This window comes from Sus scrofa, chromosome 16, assembly GCF_054392235.1.
Source record: "Sus scrofa isolate SSC_HxYL_T2T_F1_AM1 chromosome 16, Sscrofa_HxYL_maternal_Yorkshire_Landrace_v2.0, whole genome shotgun sequence".
NCBI classification, from domain to species: Eukaryota; Metazoa; Chordata; class Mammalia; order Artiodactyla; family Suidae; genus Sus; species Sus scrofa.
The window spans coordinates 63,219,990-63,241,166 of record NC_139398.1 but is presented as its reverse complement, the minus strand read 5'-3'; the positions used below and the strand labels follow the sequence as shown (position 1 = coordinate 63,241,166).

General features: G+C 46.4%; 1 protein-coding gene across 7 annotated transcripts in view; it reads left to right on the top strand.

Moving 5' to 3' along the window:
* BNIP1 (BCL2 interacting protein 1) overlaps positions 1–21,177 on the top strand; it is a 35,436-nt gene that overhangs the window by 1,558 nt on the left and 12,701 nt on the right. Inside the window, exons 2-8 of one of the 7 annotated variants that reach the window (XR_014831528.1) lie at positions 982–1,074; positions 3,387–3,478; positions 6,544–6,645; positions 7,806–7,924; positions 14,754–14,852; positions 16,650–20,313; positions 20,605–21,052. Coding sequence is in view for 1 of the 7 variants with exons in the window: in XM_003134044.7 (XP_003134092.3) it covers positions 982–1,074; positions 3,387–3,478; positions 6,544–6,645; positions 7,806–7,924; positions 11,050–11,246 (603 nt within the window). In the remaining 6 variants the exon portion in view is untranslated. Of the gene's footprint in view, positions 1–981; positions 1,075–3,386; positions 3,479–6,543; positions 6,646–7,805; positions 7,925–8,351; positions 8,478–10,519; positions 10,670–11,049; positions 11,652–14,753; positions 14,853–16,649; positions 21,053–21,177 lie in introns of those variants that run through there. The other 6 variants (XR_014831531.1, XR_014831529.1, XR_014831532.1 and 3 more) reach the window with 6 other exon arrangements.

Genomic DNA, 21,177 nt, shown 5'->3' with positions numbered 1-21,177 from the left:
AGAGGGTTTATAAAATTAGATCAAGAAGTTAATCTTGTCATATAATGCCAAATATTAGCATCCTGACTTTTTTTTTGGTCTTTTTGCTATTTCTTTGGGCCGCTCCCGCGGCATATGGAGGTTCCCAGGCTAGAGGTCCAATCGGAGCTGTAGCCACCGGCCTATGCCAGAGCCACAGCAACATGGGATCCGAGCCGCGTCTGCATCCTACACCACAGCTCACGGCAACGCCGGATCGTTAACTCACTGAGCAAGGGCAGGGACCAAACCCGTAACCTCATGGTTCCTAGTCGGATTCGTTAACCACTGCGCCACGACGGGAACTCCGCATCCTGACTTTTAAGTTGGAACCATGTAACATTACAGTCTAATGTTATAATACGTCAGAGTTCCCATTGTAGCGCAGTGGAAATGAATCCGACTAGGAACCATGAGGTTGTGAGTTCAATCCCTGGCCTCACTCAGTGGGTTAAGGATCTGGCGTTGCTGTGAGCTGTGCTGTAGGTCACAGACGCTGCTCAGATCCTCTGTTGCTGTGACTGTGGGCGTAGGCTGGCAGCTGTAGCTCCCATTGGACCCCTAGCCTGGGAACCTCCATATGCCATAGGAGTGCCCCCCACCATTAAAGTAAAGCTACAGTCTGTCTTTTAGATGTCCATTCCTGTCACAAGTTGCTTTAAGTCTTTCATAATGGCTGAATGGAGTTTTGGTAAACTTCAGGAACTAATAGGTCAAGATAGAGTTGTGTTTCTATCTGTGCTTTTATGTTACTTGCTGAGAAGTTATCTAAAGCGGGATGAGAAAAATGTAAATTACATTGTTTTTGCTTGTGTTGTAGAGGTAAACATCAAAGATCAGGATGAATTTCAGTTAGTAGGCCAAACTTAGTTGTGACCTAAGCCAACTCTCTCACGGTACAGCTGGTGTCGTTTCATTTCATTGCCTTGAGAAAGGCTCCCTCATCTCTTCACTTTTTCCTAGGATATTCGAGATTGTTCAGGACCCTTAAGTGCACTTACGGAACTGAATACTAAAGTGAAAGAAAAATTTCAACAGTTGCGGCACAGAATACAGGTAAGTGTCCGCAGAGCAGGGATGCTGAGACTGGGCAGCATTCATTGTCCTTGGAATTTTTCAACTTGAAGACTCAGAGATCACTTGAATTAACTTTCTTTTCTCTACCCCTCTCTCTAACCCATCCACCTCAATTCATTACAATTATCTGGTAATGGTTTTTTTTTTCATACTGTCACTTTGGCCTCTTCCTCTCTGTTTCTGTGTCTCTAGTCGCATCATATGCTTATGTAACAGTCTTGAATTCAACTAGGGTATATGTGCTGTTTCCAAAATCATTAGAGCAAGGAAAGTAGGTGTTTCTGTGCTGTGCCCTGAGTGAGGGTAAGCTGGTAGCATGGGTCTGTCCATCCCTGGGCGGGTCTTGGGGCACCTGGTCTCCATCCATGTGATGCTGGATTTAGAGACTTGTGCTTTTTATCTGACCTGGTCCCAAATGCCAGCCCTTGTTGCTTAACAGAAGAAGACAGTCTGTTCCAAAGATACTTGAAAAACTGGCAGTTTGGACCCTGAGAAACAGAATGTCCATGTCCTGTGTTGCTTTCTAAGGGATTTTCAAGGGCAGTTTTGCCAGTATGCAGTTTTTGTCAAAGGAGGTCACTCTAGGTTGTCAGCAATGTCACTGAACCTAGCTGGTCTCTTTCCGCCTCCATCTCTAGTACTGATTTAATCATTTTAATTTTTTAAAACTTAACAATATATATTGTAGATCTTTCCATGTCAGTATTAGGAAGTTTCCTTATCCTTTTTTTTTTTTTTGCTTTTTGGGGCTGTACCTGCGGCATATGTAAGTTCCCAGGCTAGGAGTCAAATTGGAGCTATAGCTGCCGGCCTATGCCACAGCAACATGGGATCCAAGCCACATCTTTGATCTACACCATAGCACATGGCAACACTGGATCCTTAACCCACTGAGTGAGGCCAGGGATCAAACCCGCATCTTAATGCATACTAGTCAGGTTCTTAACCCGCTCAGCCACAATGGGAACTTCGTCCTCATTCTTTTTTTTTTTTTTTTTTTTTTTTTGGTCTTTTTAGGGCTGTACCCTCAGCATATGGAGGTTCCCAGGCTAAGGGTTAAATCAGAGCTGTGGCCATTTGCCTGCAACACTGGATCCTTAACCCACTGAGTGAGGCCAGGGATTAAACTCCTGTTCTCATGGATACCAGTCGGGTTCGTTACTGCTGAGCTACAATGGGAACTCCCTCATGGAAGTTCTTGAACCACCCACGGAGGATGAATTTGAGCCCCAGATCAGTGTGAGGGTAGCTCTGTGGTTATATATTCTCCAGGGAGATTAATTTTACATCCCTCTAGCCAGACCCCACAGGAAAAAAGGACAAGCTTCCATGTTTTCTCTGTGTGGGTTGACAGACATTTTCTTAGTGCACCTTTTCATGGAGGGTGTATTTTGCAGTCCTAGCTTAGTGGTATTCTCTGTTCCCATTCCCAGCCTCAAATGGACAAAAATGCTTTTTCTGTCCCTACATGGACTTTAAAACCCTGTTTGCTACCAGTCTGCAGTGAAATATGTACAGAGATTGAGAGTAAGCATTTAGAAACAGCAGTGTGATAGTTCTGTCCTATATCAGAGTGGGATTTGTAGGCTCCAGTGTTTGTTTGTTTTGGCTATCCTGTGGCTATGGAGTTCCCAGGTGAGGGATTCGACTCAGAGTTGCAACCTATAACTGTGACCTATGCCACAGCTGCAGCAACGCTGGATCTTTGACCCCCTGAGCCAGAGGGGGGATGGAACCTGTGACCTGGCGCTACAGAGATACCACCCATCCCGTTAACGCCACAGGGGGAACTCCTGTGTTAGCTTTTAAAATCATTTTGGGGGAGTTCCTGTCGTGGTGCAGTCGTTAATGAATCCGACTAGGAACCATGAGGTTGCGGGTTCAATCCCTGCCCTTGCTCAGTGGGTTAAGGATCCGGCGTTGCCATGAGCTGTGGTGTAGGTTGCAGACGTGGCTCGGATCCCGCGTTGCTGTGGCTCTGGCATAGGCTGGCAGCTACAGCTCTGATTCGACCCTTAACCTGGGAACCTCCATATGCCGAGGGAGTGGCCCAAGAAATGGCAAAAAGACAAAAAAAAATAAATAAATAAATAAAATCATTTTGGGGAGTTCTCTTGAGGCGCAGCAGGTTAAGGATCTGGTGTTGTCACTGCGGTGGCTTGGGTGGCTGCTGTGGCGTGGATACAGTCCTTGGCCTGGGAACTTCCACATGTCACAGGTGCAGCCAATAAATAAATAAATAAAACTATAAATAAAATCATTTTAATTTAGAGCTGTTTTCCCCCCCAAAGGAGCTTGAGCAGTCGGCTAAAGAGCAAGACAAAGAGTCAGAGAAGCAAATTCTGCTCCAGGAAGTGGAGAATCATAAAAAGCAGATGCTCAGGTAAGTGGAGCCTGACCCCCTACCAGTGGCCTCAGCTGGGTCACTTGCTCCCTGTGAGGCTTGTGCCTGAGTTTGCATAATAAACCTGCCTTCATGACTCAGTTGTGCCATTTATACCCAGACCAATTATAATTCTTGAAGCTGGGGGCAAGCAGGGACTATTGGGTAGGTGGGGCTGTGCATAGTTTAAAAGAGCATATTGAACATTATACTGTATTGTAGTTTTTTTAAGCCAAAAAATGGTCGTTTTTGTAAAATAAGGTTCTTTTTGATCTAAGAAGAACTGATACCAGAAAAAGTCCACTGAAAGTGAAAGTAACATAACCTTCTGTTAAATCAAATTGAGGGTTTCATTGCAGCTATATGTGAATCCTTGATGATATAATTGAGGATAATGTGCTATTTCTTGGTATAGAGTTGGGGGACTTTTCCAACCAAATTATCTTAAAACATGCAACAGTACCTGACTCTTGGCATTTGATGTTTGTGCCATAATGATAAAGAGGATTGTTATTGCAAAAATAATTGAGGGCCCCTAGTAGCCAGACTCTTCTCTTTTGAAGTCCGTATTATGTCACCATCCTCGTAGGTTTTCTCCTCGTCCTTGTTAGCTGGTCTAACATCTGTATGTGTCTGCAGCTTTGCTTCTGATTTGAGGAGTTCTCCACTATCATCCTTGCTTCCTGCAGCTGTGTTTTTTTCTTTTTTGGCTGCCTCAGAGCATTTGGAGTTCCCGGGCAGGGATCAGGTCCGGGGTGGGAGGGGGGCGGAGAGAACGGTAAATGGAGATCCTGTTGTGGTTCAGCAGAACACACTTGACTAGGATCCATGAGGATGCAGGTTCGATCTCGGGCCTTGCTTAGTGGGTTAAGGATCTGGTGTTGCCGTGAGCTGTGGTGTAGGCCGGCAGCTGCAGCTCTGATTCTACCCCTAGACTGGGAAATTCCATATGCTGCAGGTGCAGCCCTAAAAAAGGCAGAAAAAAAGAAAGATCTGAGTCGCACTTTCGACATAAGCCGAAGCTGCAGCAACCCTGGATCCTTAACCCACTGTGCTGGACAGAGGATCAAACCTGTGTCCCACAGCTCTCAAGATGCCACCGATCCTCTTGCACCACAGCAGAAACTCCAGCAGCTGTGTGTATAACACCCAGCGGTCAGGAGAACAGGGACTGACAAAAATACGGGTGTGGTAGAGGCTTTGTTAAGGAGGAAGGGATGTGTGGGTGACAACCAGTGATGCTTTGTGTCATGATGGCTTTTATGTCCCTAGACCACCATGGGGACTCGGGTTATAAACACTGTAAAGTCTAGCAAGTTACACCGACAAATTCAGCCCAGCATGTGTTTAAAGTTGAGAGCAGCCATTCATGTTGTGGAATTCCAGGATAGAATAGAGAAAGCAGCTAAGTTAATATTTAGGCATCTGTATATTGAAACAGTCCTTGTGCTTGCATACCTGGGTTATTGTGCTCGGGTCAATAAAAAAAAAAAAAAGGTAAATATTTGTTGTCTGTCATTCTCCCCAGTAAATGTGATCCCCTTAGGGCAGGCTCTGTTGCTCACTCATCTCTACACTGCAGATCCCAGCAGAACTCCCTCGCAAGCAGATCAAAAATATAATTCATTCTTTTTAAAATGTTGCAGGAAGGAGGATCCCTTCCAGGGCCCGAGCATGGGCTTTTGTCCAACACTCAGAAATGAATTGTCCGAGGAGACATGTGCTGAAAAGCAAAAGACATTATTGGGAAGGGGCGCCCAGGAGGAGAGCAGCAGGGGAGGGAACCAGGAGAACTGCTCTGCACGAGGCTCACAGTCTCAGGCTTTACGGGAATGGGGTTAATTTCCAGGTCGTCTCTGGCCAGTCATCTTGCTTGGCCCACATTTGGTCCAGCTCAGGGTTCTTCTTGGTGGTGCAGGCACCTCTCAGCCGAGACGGATCCCAGCCAAGGATTCCGGGAGGTCGATGGTCTCCTCCCTCCTCTCGGCCCCTCCCAGATCCTCCCTGTTAGTCTTCAGGGCAGCACCGGGTTCCTCATCAGGGCCTCCTGCTGCGACCCAACTCATGCAAGCGGCTATTATTGTGCCTGGCCAAGGTGGACCGCTTCAGGTAATGGGTTCCCCAACAGAAGTGAGACAGCGTAACATGCTGGTCAGGCATCGGCCTATTTAAACACTTCCAACACAGAGGTGCTGTTCAAAACCGCCCTATCAGTTTCTGTATTGTCCTTGCCTTTTTAAATATTCTGGGGGTTAGCACAGCTGATTTGAGCAAGCTTTGTAGGAGTTTGAGCACATGAGTTTGCATCTCTGAGGGGCCCCATTAACTTTTTTATAGTCCATCTGCAAAGGCCCCACTCTGACTCCAGAGAACTGTTTACCAAATTTGAGTAAATTTGGGATCAAGTAAAGAATGGAAATGAATCATGTCAGATGGGGCCCTGCTCATATGTGCATTTGTGTCGTCATGATCTGTCTGTGGTATATAAAGAACAAGAAAACTTGAAGAAATACTGAAGACTATCTTTTAATGATTTTTTATTTCCTACTACATATATAGATTGAGCAACTAATAGGCCAGTAACTCTCACTCTGGGTACTGGTGATACAAAGCTGAGCAAGGCATGGCTCTTGAGGAACAGAACCAAGCAGCACACAAGGCAGAGCAATCAGGTGTAGGAGGTAACTTAGAACGTGGCCTTGTGTGCCCAGCGAGGAGTTGGGATGTTGTTCCCAAGTCTGGACCATTGCAGGCTATAAACACAGGCATGCTGTAGCCAGACTGCTCCCTCTGGCGGCCCTGGGTTGGGGGGCAGATAACAGGCTGTAGGAGAATGTCCCAGAGGGAGCCTCCAGCGTCTGGATAGAGAGGTGTTAGGACCTGAGCCATAGCAGTCGTTGGGGCAACCAAGGGGAGGAAGTGGCAGGAGGTGGGGATGAACTCCGGACCACACCCGGGTGGCTTTCCTCCTCCTCGTTCCTTTGCCAGAAGGAAGACCCACTGTAACTTGAATTGACAGCCTGGTGATGTCAACAGAAGCTTACACGTGACCCTTCTGATTCCAGCAATCAGACCTCATGGAGGAAAGCTAATCTCGCTTGCAAAATTGCTATCGACAACTTAGAGAAAGCAGAACTTCTCCAGGGAGGCGACCTCTTAAGGCAAAGGTATCTGTCTTTTTGTCTTTCTGGGCTCTGGTGATAGAATAGACAGTAATCGGCAAGGTGCAGAACCCACTATAGGGAACGCAGTCTTGTTTTCAGCGTAAAATTAGTACTTAATTTTACTGTATGTTGTATTTTTTAAAATATGAAAGAAATACATGCTAATTTGTCAGACATTGGTAAAAGAAAGAAAAATATGAATTACAAAGGGAAAATAAGTCCTAACCATGCTACTCCTGACCGTGTTGATATATTGCCTCCTCCCATTACTTTTTCTTCCATATGTTTTATAAAGTCAGCGTCGTACCATAGATAAAATTTAGTCTCCTGCTCTTCTTTATAGCACAGAGACTTGCTTTTTAAAAAAAAATAAATAACTCTTTAAACAAAATTTTAACAGTGCAGAGTATTCCCTTTATTAACTAATCCCTTGTTTGTATGTTTGTATATTCTAGTTTGTCAGTATGGTAAGTAACACACCAGGGCACATGTTAGAACATAAGGCTTGGTCCACATTCTCTCTTTTGTGGCCTACGCCCCAGCCACAGCAACGTGGATCCAAGCCATGTCTGTGACCTACACCACAGCTCACGGTAACTCTGGGTCCTTAACCCACTGAGCGAGGCCAGGGATCAAACCCACATCTTCATGGATGCTAGTTGGGTTCATTACCACTGAGCCACGATGGGAACTCCCTGTCCATATTCTTGATGTTTCCTTTGGAGAGAGTTCCAGGGGTGAGATTATTGGGTCAAAAGCATGTATGTTTTCAAGGCTTCTAATACATGTGTGTGGCCAGATTGCTTTGAGAAGGCAGCACCAGCTGACGTTCCTGCTAACATTCTGCAAGGGTGTGTGCTTGGCCCTTGCCATCATGGAACATGATCATTTAAAAATATATTCAAATTTAATAGATTAAAAAAAGAGGAGTTTCCTGGTGGCCTAGTGGGTTAAGGACCTGGTGTTGTCACTGCTGTGGCTCAGGTCACTGCTGTGGCATGTGTTCGATCCCTGGCCTGGGAACGTCTACATGCCACAGGTGTAGCAAGAAAAAAAAAAAAAAAAACCCAAACAAACAAAAAAAGCCAAGAATGTGATGTTATTTGAATCTTTCTTGCAGTCAGGCTTTTGTTGACATTGCTCCTCCCACTCTGGACTTTTAGGAAAACTGCCAAAGAGAGCCTGGCCCAGACATCCAGCACCATCACGGAGAGCCTCATGGGGATCAGCAGGATGATGTCCCAGCAGGTCCAGCAGAGCGAGGAGGCCATGCAGACGCTAGGTAAAGCCAGGGCGCCGTAGGAAGCTGCCCCCGTTCCCCCCCAACAAGCTTTCCAGTTGGTGTGGTTTCTCTTGCCTTTGACAGTGTGGTCTTACCCAGAGTGGGATACACTGCGCTTATTTCCCTTTCCAGTTTTGACAGTTATACCACAAGACCCACCCCACCCCCCATCCAAATGTTCTGAAGCACTCCCGGGGCCTCTCCTAGAGAGTCGGTGCCAGCAGGGCTGGGGAGGGCTGCAGTCTGTTTCTCATCTAGGGCTCTGGGGACCCCCTGCCGGGCAGAGAGGTGTTCAGGCCTTGGCTGCCAGCTAGTCTGCTAGGACCTCAGCCCACAATTGTCCCCAGCATTATTTTTTCTGTGAGCTCCTCTTAAAAGTCAGAGGCCACAGAAGCAGCTTCTTGAGCCCATCTGATTCTCTCTGCAGCTTTCCCGTGATGTCTCCCTTGTAACGCAGATGAGACTCTCCCTGTCGGGAGCTCCTGTGTAGGGAAACAGAGGAAGCAAGTTTACTCTTTGAAGCACTATTGGAAGATTTCACACAAGGACAAAGGTAGAGAGTGTGGTGTATGAATCCCACAAGCCCATCACCCTGTTCAGCCGCTGTCAACTCCTGGCCAATCTTGTTTCAACTCTGTCCTCACTAGGTCCCCATCTGAATTACTTTGAAGCAAATCTCAGACATCATTCATAAATATTTCACTGTGTCTCGCTAAAAGATACGAGGCTCTTGGAACAAAAAAGAAACCAAACCAAACCACAGTAGCATTATCATCTGTAAAAATTTTTGGTAATTTTGAACTGCCTTTTTTTTTTTTTTTTTTTTTTAAGTACACTAGTCAAACAGGCAGAAGCAAAAGAAAACAAGCAGCTTATCCCCAAGGTCCCTCCCTGTGTTTGGTACCTATGTGGGCATTTAGTCTGGGAACCAGCTGCTTACTTCTTGAGTATGCCCTGGGGGCAGGGCCCAAGCCCAGGAAGTGGCCTTGGAGAACATGACAGGGAGGAGCCAGCTGGCCTGGGAATCAAGGGCTTTTCTGCTCGGGTGTGAGTGACAGGATACCCACCTCCAGCACAAGTGTCAGAAACAGACCATATATTTAAGCCATGAGAAAGGTGCATCGATGCTGAAGATTTCTGGGGTGTTAAGGGTTGTTCTTGGGGCCCATTTTATAGGAGAGATAGCCATTAAAGCAAGAAGAATGCAGTTCTTAATTCTTTCCTTTATGGCTCACAAATTCAGCTTGATTTAAAAGCCTATTAGAACCACATTTTTTTTTAAGCCCTAGGGATATGATGTCTGGAATTTGCTGCAAAACCACAGGAGTCGGGGGAGTTGCATGGGGGTCATGAGGGGACAGGATTGCCAGGGAGTTGGCAATTCTTGGGTGTGGGAGGTGACACATGGCATTTCATGATGGGACTCTCTCTACTTTGTGATGGCTAAAATTCCCTATAAAGAAAGTTTAAAAAGAAAGGCCCATTAGGTTTTTAGTTAACAGGTCCTTAGTTTTTGGGGGGTTTTTTTGTTTTAGTTTTTTTATCTCTTTAGGGCCACACCCGAGGCATATGGAGGTTCCCAGGCTAGGGGTCAAATTGGAGCTGTAGCTGCCGGCCTACACCACAGCTCACAGCAATGCCGGATCCTTAACCTGTTGAGCAAGGCCAGGGGATCCATTCTCATGGATACTAGTCAGGTTTGTTTCCTCAGAGCCACAACAGGAACTCTGGGTCCTTAGGTTTTTGAAAAGGCAGCAGGCATGGAGAAATATGGCTGAGAGGGATTTTTGTTACATGAGTGTTTATTCCCCTTAACCTGTGTTTTTCTAAATGCTGCTCTGTTTCCTCTGGTAATTTCATTCACTTGCTTATTAACTTGTAACTTTGTGAAAAGGTTGTCTAAATTACTTGTTTTAAGGAAAAAACCTCCAGGTCAGCACTGTCCAATAGAAACGTCATGTGAGCTTAACTTTAAATTCTCCATTAGGCACATTTAAAAAAAAAAAAAAAGTACAAAATCAATTGTAATAATATATTTTGTTTAATCATTCTGATATGCAATTCAAAGTAAAAACTCTTGAAGTATTTTACATACCCCCTTCCCCCCTACACACACACTAAATCTCTGAAATCATGTGGGTCTTTTACCATAAGGATATCGCAGTTTGGATTGGACACATTTTATACTCTCAGGTGCCACGTGTGTCTAGTGAGAGTCAAATGGGGCTGCACAGCCCTGGGCAGTGCAGGAGGGAAACAGACTGCCCTCCCTTCTGATCCCACCCCATCGCCCACCTCCAGATCTGCTTTCATATCCTCCTGAGAGCCTCCAGCATGTGTAGCACAAGCAAAATTTATTCATCCGCTTCTTTCTTACACAAATGGAAACATTTCACACCTCCTTCTTCACACCTGCCTTCTCACTTGGCAGCATGTCTCACTCTGTGCATGTTCTGATGATGCCCTGTTCCGCTTTGTAGGAGAATCTGGCCAGTTAAACCTTCTTCCCCAAGTGTCAGACCCAGAAACCCACATTCAAGAGTTAGTTTGACACATGGGCACTGTGAGCCTTAAGGAACACGTGCCTCCTCCTAGGTCACATGGGCCGGAACACAGGTGTCACATGTTTAAGACTACAGCCAGTGTCCCAGGACTGAAGGCGTCCTGGCAGGGTGCCCTCGCAGGTGGAAAGTTCTGCCTCCGGCCCACATAGAGACCTTACAGTGCCTGTCCACGGTCACCCAGGTAATTTTGTGGCTGGTGGTTCTTTTCAGCCGTGCCTGCCTCCTTCAGAAAGCAGAGGGTGGTGGTGAGGAAGGGGACTGCCTTCTGCCCTTTTCCCTGGTGATGTCCACGTTGGAAGGACTCTTAATTATGACCCTGTGATGTTGTATGTAATCAAACCCTGTCGGTCTCTGAGCTGAATCGACCCAGGGGTATGTCTCTCCTTGCCCTGTCCCTGTTCTGTGCTCCTTGGCGTGGCCTCTGTTCACAGCCTTTGCTCTGGCTCAGAGGGACTTGCTTCCAAGCACAGTGGTAATCACTGGTAACCCAGTGGACAGAGCAGTCTTCGGATTTGGTGCTTGTCAGTTTCAGAGCCAGGCTCCCTCCCTCTTTTGTTTCAGTCAATTCTTCCCGGACTATCCTGGATGCAAATGAAGAATTTAAGTCCATGTCGGGGACCATCCAGTTAGGACGGAAGCTCATCACAAAATATAATCGCCGAGAGCTGACGGACAAGCTTCTCATTTTCCTTGCACTGGCCCTCTTTCTTGCGACAGTCCTCTATATTGTGAAAAAGAGGCTCTTTCCGTTTTTGTGAGATCTGAGAGCTGCCACCTTTTGCCCTCTGAGCTCCAACATCAAGATCCAGCCAACCAGACCGGCCCACGCCCCCTAGTCCGCTCCAGTCGCTCCACAGGTCAGGTGGAGACACAGCCCATGGGTTTCTGCAGGTGGCTAAAGTGTAAGGGGCAAGCAGAGCAAGGGCAGAGAGGCCTGTCATCGGGACACCTGCAGGGACATGAGGACTCCAAGAGCCGTCGCACACTGTGGGTGGCTGCTGCATGGAGCACTGGAGCCAGCTCCGGGATTTGGTGTCCCTCCTGCCTCTCCCTCTCCCACTGTGGCCTTCATGCCAGGTCTGGTGAAGGGAAGAGAGGAGGGAAGGGAAGGAGGAGGAGGAAAATACATCCATTCCTTGAATAAAGTTGACTATTTAATAGCATGAAATGCATTCGGTTTTCTAAGGTATCCCTCTGGGAATTCGTGTACCTGCTTTTGCTGTCTATAGATTTCTAGGACATGGACTTGGATCACTGATTTGTTCACTCAACAGAGAATTATTGAGCAGCAGCCACGCACAGAGTATTATAGACACTGCCGTGGTCCCTCCCTCAAGGAGCAAGATGAACAAGATCCCCCAGGCTCTAAGGGACAGGGGTGCACACAGCCCCACTGGAGGCAGCTTTCAGCTGACGTCTCAAGAGGCTGAGCCAGATATCCTCTTTCTCCACACAGTGGCCTGCCTGTTCCGGGGGTGTGCGCTGTCTCAGGGGCCGGCCCATGCCTTGCCTTTCTCTTTGAGGTTCAGAGCTAAATATAACCAAGAGAGCCAAGCTGGTGATAAGGCGGGGCCTGTCTGGGCCCGAGTTCTGTTGAGGCCTGGCGGATAGTAGGGCCTGGGCCAGGCCAGGCCAGGAGATGTTAGTGCCTCCTGGTGCTATAGTCCTGGCTGGCCTCACACACAAAATCCCAGCCTCCCCCACTATTTATAGCCCCAGAGGCTGTGGAGGGGGAAAGTGGAAAGAACATGTGGATTTGAACCTGCACTCAAAGACCTGGTTTTGAGCCTTGGCTCTACTGCTAAGGAATCACATGACTGTGGGCAGGTTACCTTATGTCACTAAGCCTCAGTTTCCCCACCTGTAAAGTGGGCCAGATAGTCCACATAGACACCTATGGAGTCCATTTGTGATCACACAAGAAGGTCAAGTGACAAGTGCAGCTTCTGTCTGAGCCATGGGATTCTCAGTCTGGCCACCTCTAGACCTCTGGGCCCTAAGGTTTCCTGCAGCAAATACCAGGGGTCTCCAGGGGAAGCTGGCCTGGGCATTGGGTGTTCTGTTTAGATGTCCGAGAGGTTAAGGCCTGATCGTCCTGGGACCAATTTACACGAGGTTGGCTGCACACTTCAGACTGACTAATGAGTAGGTAGTGAGTTAAAGTGTATATACACACTTTATATATATCATCCTTAAGCAACTTCTGGCCCCAGAAGACACTCAGTGCATGCAAGTTGTGCACGTGTGAGTCTTATTTATAGTCGAATTAAAGCTGAGAATAAAGCACAGATGGGAAATTCCCACTCAGATTCCAGCTGTAAGTGCAGCAGATGGATGTGATCATGTTAGGATTTTCTTGTCTTAACATTTTTCTTTATTCCTTCCCACTAATTGTCAACATCCTCCTCACATTATGGAAATGCGTGGGCACTGTACTCCCTAAAAATTCTCCCTTTGACACTTTATTCCTCTTTCCCTTGCTGCCTTCTCAAAATAAGGCTGAATTTGACCCATTTTGAAATGTCATCAATAGCATATCTTGCAACCCCAATCAGCCATCAGGTCCTAAGTCGTCCCCAAGGGGCTGTTGGTGTGGAAGGCCGCATCCCCACGCTCGACCAGGAGGGGGCAGTGCTCACATTTGCTCTGTGGTCTTACTGTGTGTGAACCATTTTCATCCCTCCATATGAAATGCTATGGATTTTTTTTTTAAGCAGATACCAGATTTTGTAAAAACACGCAAACATACAAAGCTTACCTATAGAGTTTCTGGAAGACATTTCATAAATGACCTTAATTTTCAGTATTAAACAATAAACAAAGCTTGGGTTCTCCATTTTGCTTAGCTGACAGTCAAGGAATTAAAAGCGTAAGCACAACCGACGCAGGAGAGATGTTACCAGAATCCGTGTTCTTGTTCATGCAGTTGAAGAACGAACTCCGCGAACACACAGGCAGCAAGCAAGCAAGTCTTTATTAAAGGAAAGCAAAAAGCTCCTAGGACTGCTGAGAGGAGGAAGAAGAGCCCCCCTTCTCTACTGTCCTATGGGGATTTTTATCTCTTAAAGATGGGGGGCACCAATGTGGGGTCCAGAAAGGTGTGGTTTTCTCCCTTTGGCTTTGCTCAATTACCTATATCAGTCCTTACCCAATTTTAGGGGTGTAGGTCTCATGGTTTCTTTGCCCTTTTCTTCCGGTAAATGGAGTCACAGGGGATTAGGGATTAATGTCCATCTGGGCATAGGTGCACTCCCTGTAGTAAACAGGGCCTGTGGGGATGTTACTCCCTGGAGCCCTAAACCACAAATGTTAATCAATGACCATATCAAAGACTGCACTGAAGCCCTGTTACTACACTGACGACCTGAGTTAATATTCTGCCTCACTATCTTCAAGTGATAGTTCATTCAAGTATTTCCTGAGCACCTACTTGTGGCAGGTACTGTGTTAGGGATACTCAGTGAACAAACCCAAGATTCCCTGTCGTCATGGAACTTGCAGTATGTGGGAGATGGTGGACAGATGATAAAAAATAAATGTACTAGAAAACAAACTTGTCGTTACCAAAGGGAAGTGGAAAAAGGGAGGGACAAATTGGGGGATTGGGATTCACAGATACAAACTACTATGTATAAAATAGATAAGCAACAAGGATATATTGTTTAGCACAGAGAATTATGGCCGTTATCTTGCAATAATATACTGGAGAATAATCTGCAAAAATATGGAGTCCCTGTGCTCTACACCTGAAAATAATATAATATTGTTAACTATATTTCAATTTAAAAATTAACACACTAAATAAATCATTCATTATGTTAGAAAATAAATATTTTGTGAAATGTAACTCCATGGGAAATTAGAAATTTGCAAAGAAGGTGAAGGTGTAGGGAGTGGGGGCAGGTTTGCAATATTAAGTAGAAAGGTCAGAGGTGGCCTCATTAAGGAGGTTAAGATGTGAGCAGAGTGGACCCCTGAGGGAAGAGGGTTCCACACAGGGACCAGCTAGAGCACAGGTGGGAGCATCTGTGAGATTGTGGTTTATAATAAAATATATTTGGTTTCTAAATAAATAAAATATATTTGATTTCCAGCACAGAGCTCGTAAAACCACTGGAATTTCCTGCAATGGGAGTGATAAAGTTGTCCTTTGTTGTGTCCATGAGTTGATTTTTGGAGATCTTTAAGGGTGGGGATTGGTTGCCAGGGGAACCAGCCACGTGATTAGAGGGTTGGAACTTACAGTCCTACCTCTCAACTTCCAGGGAGAGGAAAGGGACTGGAGACTGAGCTCAATCACCAATGGCCGATGATCTAATGAAGCCTCCATAAAACCCCAAAAGGATGGAGTTCAGAGCTTCCAGGTTGGTGAACACATGGAGACTGGGGAGAGTGGTGCACTTTGGGAGAACACAGAAGCTCCGCCCTTTTTCCCCATCCCTTGCCCTGTAGATCTCTTCCATCTGGCTGTTCCTGAGTTATATTCTTTTATAATAACCTGGTGACCTACTAAGCAAAATGTTTCTCTAAGTTCTGTGAGCTGCTCTAGCAAATTAGTCAAACCCCAGGAAGAGGGGTTCATGGGCACCTCCCATCTATAGCCTGTTGGTCAGAAGCACAGGTAACAGCCTGGACTTGCAATTAGCCTGAAGTGGGGGGTGGGCAAGGCCATCTTGGAGGACTGAGCCCTCCATCTGTGGCATCTGCTGCTCCCTTCAAGTGGGTAGTGTCAGAATTGAGCTGAATTGTTGGATACCCAGCTGGTGTTGGAGAATTACTTTACATGGGGGATAAACCCCAGAATTGGTGTGTGACTGGCATGTCTGGGGACTAGCAAGGGAGCCAGTGTGGCTGGGGCAGGGTGGGAAGATCGAGAGAGAAGGACCACAGGTGGTCAGAGAGACGGTGAAGGACAAAATCACGAATGGCCTTGCAGGTCCCTGGAAGGACTGGCCTTGTACTCTGAGGGACATGGGGAGCCATTGGGACTTTTGAGCAGAGGAGCGACTTGATATGATTTATGCGTTGATAACAATGTGAAGGGGACACAGGCAGAACAGGGAGACCAGTTAGGAGGTCAGTTGGCAGCCGTCCGGGTGGCGGTGATGGTGGCTTGTACCTGGCTGATGGCAGGACTTACATAGTGGTGAGAGAGAGTCATATTCTGAATGTATTTTGAAGAGAAAACCAACCAGACAAGGTTTCCTGAAGGAAGGGCTATCATTCTTGAAGGATGGAGAGCAAAGAACTATGACATGTTGGCCTAAGTGACTGAAGGAGGAAGGAGATCAGGAATTGGGTTTTGGACACGTGGGTGTAGGTGCGTTTATGTGCCAGCAAGGCCTTGCTGGAGGCAATCTGGGACCGTGACTCAATTTGGAGATGCTTCTAAGGAAAAAAAAGATTCAAAAAAATAAGATAGTAAAATGTAAAATAAGCTCTGTTTTCTTCCTTGGCGAATGGTGGTCTCCTGGGGGCCCTGCCTGTGAGTTTGCCCAAATTGTGTTTCTTCCACTAAGCAAGGGCAGAATAAAAATAGCTGGGGGCTAATCTAAGAGATACCAGACCGGAGTCTCAGCCACGCTGTCAGGAATGAAGGGCTGCAGGCTGGGCTGAGGGGAGGTGGGTGTTAACCACCCTACCCCCCCAATCCCCAAAAGGGCCTGTGGTGTTGGTCAGTGTTTTCAATGGACCACAGTGCATGGTGGTCACAAGTGGGGCCTTTGGGTCAACAGCACTCTTCCTTGCCTGTATGTCCTGGGCAAGGATCGCGCCTCCGTGATTTGCTCATCTGGAGCACAGAACAGCCAACAGCCCCGACCTCTTAGGAGCACTGGGAAGATTTAAGGACAAAGCTCAGGCCAGGAGCTCATGCTGTGACCCTGATGAACACTGCATCCGTTCCCCTTTCTCGCTGGGGCTTTATTTGAGGAAATGGCTCAGGCCAAGAAGGGGGTGCCGAGGTTGTTGAGTCAGGACCCGGTTTGGAGGAGAGCTTCTCACATGGCAAAGTGTCGACAGTGGGACAGAGCAGGCCAGGGCACACTGGCCATCTTTCCCAGTCCATCCGCCCCCCCAAAGTCAATGGGTAGAATTAGCTCAGTGTAAAATATTCTCTTTTTTCTTATCCTTAAATCCTCGCTCTCCTCCTCCTCCCCCAGTGGTTTTGTTTCCTGGCAATGTGCTCCTGGATGAAATGAATCCAGAACGTCGCTAATGAACATGGGCTGAAAAATGAGGAAATGACCCGTCATTTTTAATCTGACAGCTTGACTGGTATGAAAAACAAGTGTGCTCCTGAAAGAAATGTCATGGTTTCTAAGAAGGGTGTTCCTGGTTGGTTCCTCTTCCGTGGTGTTCTCTGCCTCCGGAACAGGCTTGCAAACCAGTTGATGAGACAACCAAGGGAGGGGTAGTGGTTAGACTCTGCCTGGTCCCAGCTGCCTTCCTGAATGACCTCAGTCTATTCCAGAATCTTTTGGAGTGCAAGCACTGGCTATACTCTGTGCTGGGTGCTGAGACAAAAGAGGAAGATTCCACCTGCCTTGTGCAGCCTGATGGAGACAGACCTGGAGCCAGATAGTTAGACTAGAGGGTGGTAAGTGTCCTAGACTGGGTCCCAGAAACCCTGGGAGCCCCAAGTGACCACTCCTTTAGACTGCTTAGAAACAACCAGTGGCGGTCAAAATAAAGCTAATGCTAAATGATTGTAATGAGATCCAAAAGCAGTATTTGGGGATGTGTTTATGTTCAGCAGGTGATGATAATAAATTCACTGAGTGATCACTTATTATGTCGCTTAATCCAAGGGTTCTACCAGGTAGGTGGTGTCACCACAGTTGAGGCAATTGAGGGCCAGAAAGGACCAGAAACATACCCCAGGTCACATAGCTGGGAACTGGTGGATCAAGGATTAAAATCAGGCAGTTGGCTTCCAGAGCCTCCGAATTCTCTGAACAACAGGAATAAGGGAAGCCAACTAAGCTGTAGGGACAGAGGGACTAGTTGCTCCCTCTTCATGCAGACTCCACTGAGCAGCCATAATCATTTAAAAGGGAGGGTGGAGATGAGGCATTGAGGGGTGCAGGGATTAAGATCCCTGTGTGAGGATACCTGCTGACCTGGGCTCAGCACAGGGAGTTCAGAACCAGGCAGTCACCTAAGCAAAGGAGGGAATTCATTGGCTCATATAACAGAAAGTGGCTTTTAGGTACAGCTGGATCCAGGTGCTCTAACAGCAATATTAAGAACTGGTCTCCTTTCATCTCTCCTCCATATTTCCTCCATGTTGGTTTTATTCTCAAGACTTTCCCCAGGTGGCCAGTCTCTCCCACCCTCCATGGGACAGCCTCAGACTTACATCCACTTAGCTTGGAATCCCAGAAGAGAGAGCCTTTTCCCTGAGTTCCTGAAAATCCCTCTGTGGGTCCCTGCACTAGTTCTGCCACCAGAGGGGCAGGTTGTCCTGATTAGTGAGGGCCAAGTCATGTGCCCAGTATGGGGGTGGAGTCCACCCCGCTTCCACCAACCACAGGGTGGAAGGCAGGGGGAGTGGGAAATGAGGGCGCTGGGATCAGAAGGGGTAGTCCGTGCAGGGTTAACCCCAAACCTCAAGGGTGTGATGCTGTGCTGTAGGAGTTTCCAGCCACCCTAGGGCCAGCACTTCACAGATGTCACCTTAGCTCGGGGGTTTTACCCCAATTTATAAAGGCTGGAAGGTGTTTCCTTTATAGGAGAGAGCACACTTTTGTCAAAGTGGATTTTCATATTATGAAAGCAGTACAGTGTATGTCAACTGCAGGAAAACTAGTACATGAATTTAACCAGAACAAATTCCTCCCCCAGAAGATATGAAATCATAATCCCATCTAGAGAGAATAATCCCCATTAACATTTGGGAGTGGATTATAGATCTTTTTTTCTTTCTTTTCCATCTACAACAAATATGGGATTTTATTGTAAGTACTGGCCTTTTTAAAAATAGTCTTACTGAGAAGAAATTTATATATAACAAACTGCACAGGCTGTACAATTGTGAGTCCTGACATTTGTATACAACCATAATCAAGATAATGAGCATATCCACTGCCCCACAAACTGTTCCATGACTCTTTGTAATCCACTTGCCCCGCGTGCCGTGCGAGCGCGCCTCCACCGCCTCTGCACTGACTCCAGGTGACCACTGTTCTGCTTTTTTTTTTTTTCCATTTCTTGAGCCGCTCCCGAGGCACATGGAGTTTCCCAGGCTAGGGGCCAGCCTATACCAGAGCCACAGCAACGCAGGATCCGAGCCACGTCTGCGACCTACAACGCCGGATCATTAAGCCACTGAGCAAGGGCAGGGACCGAACCCGAACCCGCAGCGTCATGGTTCCTAGTCAGATTTGTTAACCACTGCGCCACGACGGGAACTCCTGTTCTGCTTTCTATTACTATAGAATAGTTTGCATTTTTCATCACATTATGTAAAGGGATCATATAGTATATACTATTTGGAGCTGTGGCTCCTTTCACTCAGTAAAATTATTTTGAGATTCATTTGTGTTGTTGAATGTATCCATAGTTGACTCCTTTTTGATGCTGAATAGTATTTCATTATATGAATGGATCACAGTTTATTTATCTGAACTGAATAGTGAGTAGTAATGTTTCCAGTTTTTGCTGTAACAAGTGAAGTTGTTATGAACATTTGTGTAGAAGTGTTTGTATAAACTTGGGCTTTCATTTGTATTAAGTAGATTTGACCTACGGATGTATTGGCTGGATCATATAAGCATATATTTAAATTTTTTAGAAATTGCCAAGTTGTTTTCCAAAGTGTCTGCCCCGCTTTACATTCCCACCAGCAGTGCGAGTGAGTTCTGTTATTTCACATCGTCACCAATTTGGTGTGGTCGACCCTTTAAACCGAAGCCATTCTGGTGGGCATGTGACAGTATTTCTGTGGGCTGCTTTTTGTTTTTGTTTTTGCCCGTACCCTCAGCATATGGGAGTTCCTGGGCCAGGGACAGAACCTGTGTCACAGCATCGAGCTGAGCCACTGCAGTGACAATGCTGGATCTGTAACCTGCTGCATGGTTTAGTAAACTCCTATTTATTGTGGTTTTAACTGGTATCTTCCCAATGATGAATGATGTTATGTGCTTAATTGCCATCTTTGGCGAAGTGTTTATTCAAATGTTTTGCCCATTTTTAATCGGGTTGTTTGTTTTCTTATTGTTTAGCTGTAAGGGTTGAGTGTTGGATACGATCTTGCATTCAGTCAAATGCTCCATAATTAATCCACAATCGCTGCTACCTTCCAAAAATATTCTAATATATTCATCCATTAACTGGGATGCAGCAATGGAGCGGATTTGCCAGCATCCGTGCTAACCCTGCTCTACCAATTGCTAAATATTATGAGTATTGCCCCTGTATTCAAATATTTGTACTATATATATTTAAGTATATTTGTGTGAGCTGATATGTTTGTATGTATTATGTGCACACATATGTGTATGTAAAATTATCCAAGTGGAAGAATCCTGTGCACACAGTTTTATACCTTCATCAGTACAATTCTGGATCCTTCCATTTTGTTTCCCACGGAGATGCCTCCATCTTTAAGCAGCCCTGTGGTACTGCAGTGGGCGGACACACTATCATTGATTTCCTCTGTTCTCTGCCGATGGCCTTTGAGATGGTATCTAGTACAACATCACTTCTTAGTTTTAATTTTTATTTATTTATTTGCTTTTTCAGGGCCGCACTTGTGGCATATGGAGGCTTCCAGGTTAGGAGTCAAATCAGAACTGCAGCTGCCGGCCTACGCCACAGCTCACAGCAACACCAGATCCTAACCCACTGAGTGAGGCCAGGATTGGAACCCATATCCTCATGGATGCCTGCTGGGTTCCTTAGCACTAAGCTGCCGTAGGAATTCCATAACATCATTTTTTAAATGATTGCATCATGGAGTTCCCATCTAGCCAGGGCCAGGCACTTAGCAAATGAGTAAGGGGCAAATGGTTCTGTTTAGAAGGCCAGGCTGGGAGTTCCCATTGTGGTCCAGCGAAACGAATCTGACTAGCACCCATCCATGAGGATGCAGGTTCCATTGCTGGCCTCGCTCAGTGGGTTAAGGATCCGGCATTGCCATGAGCTGTTGTGTAGGTCACAGACGTGGCTCAGTTCCCAAGTTGCTGTGGCTATGTTGCAGGCTGGCAGCTACAGCTCCGATTAGACCCCTAGCCTGGGAACCTCCATATGCCACGGGTGCAGCCCCAGAAAAGACCAAAAAAAAAAAAAAAAGAGTATTTCAGTTACTATCTTTTCCCCTGCTATTTGGTTAATGCTTGGTTACAGTCTTTCTGCATCTATCTTTTCTCCCAGCCCAGGTTATTTAATCAGGCTGTTTGCTAACATTGGGAAAATTTGCTAACACTAGTGCTTGTGGACATTCGTCATGCAGGCAAACACCTCTGCAGCTCACAGTCAGCAATCCATGTGTTGTGCTAATACTTTGGAGGCTAAGCATGGTGTTTGGAAGGAAGTGATGAAGTTATCATTGAAAGCTCATATGGTAGGTCTTGGCTTTGACAATTTTTTAACAGCTTTGTTTAGATATAATTCACATGTTGTACAATTCATCATTTAAAGTGTACGATCTACTGGGTTTTAGCATATTCACAGAAATGTGGAACTATC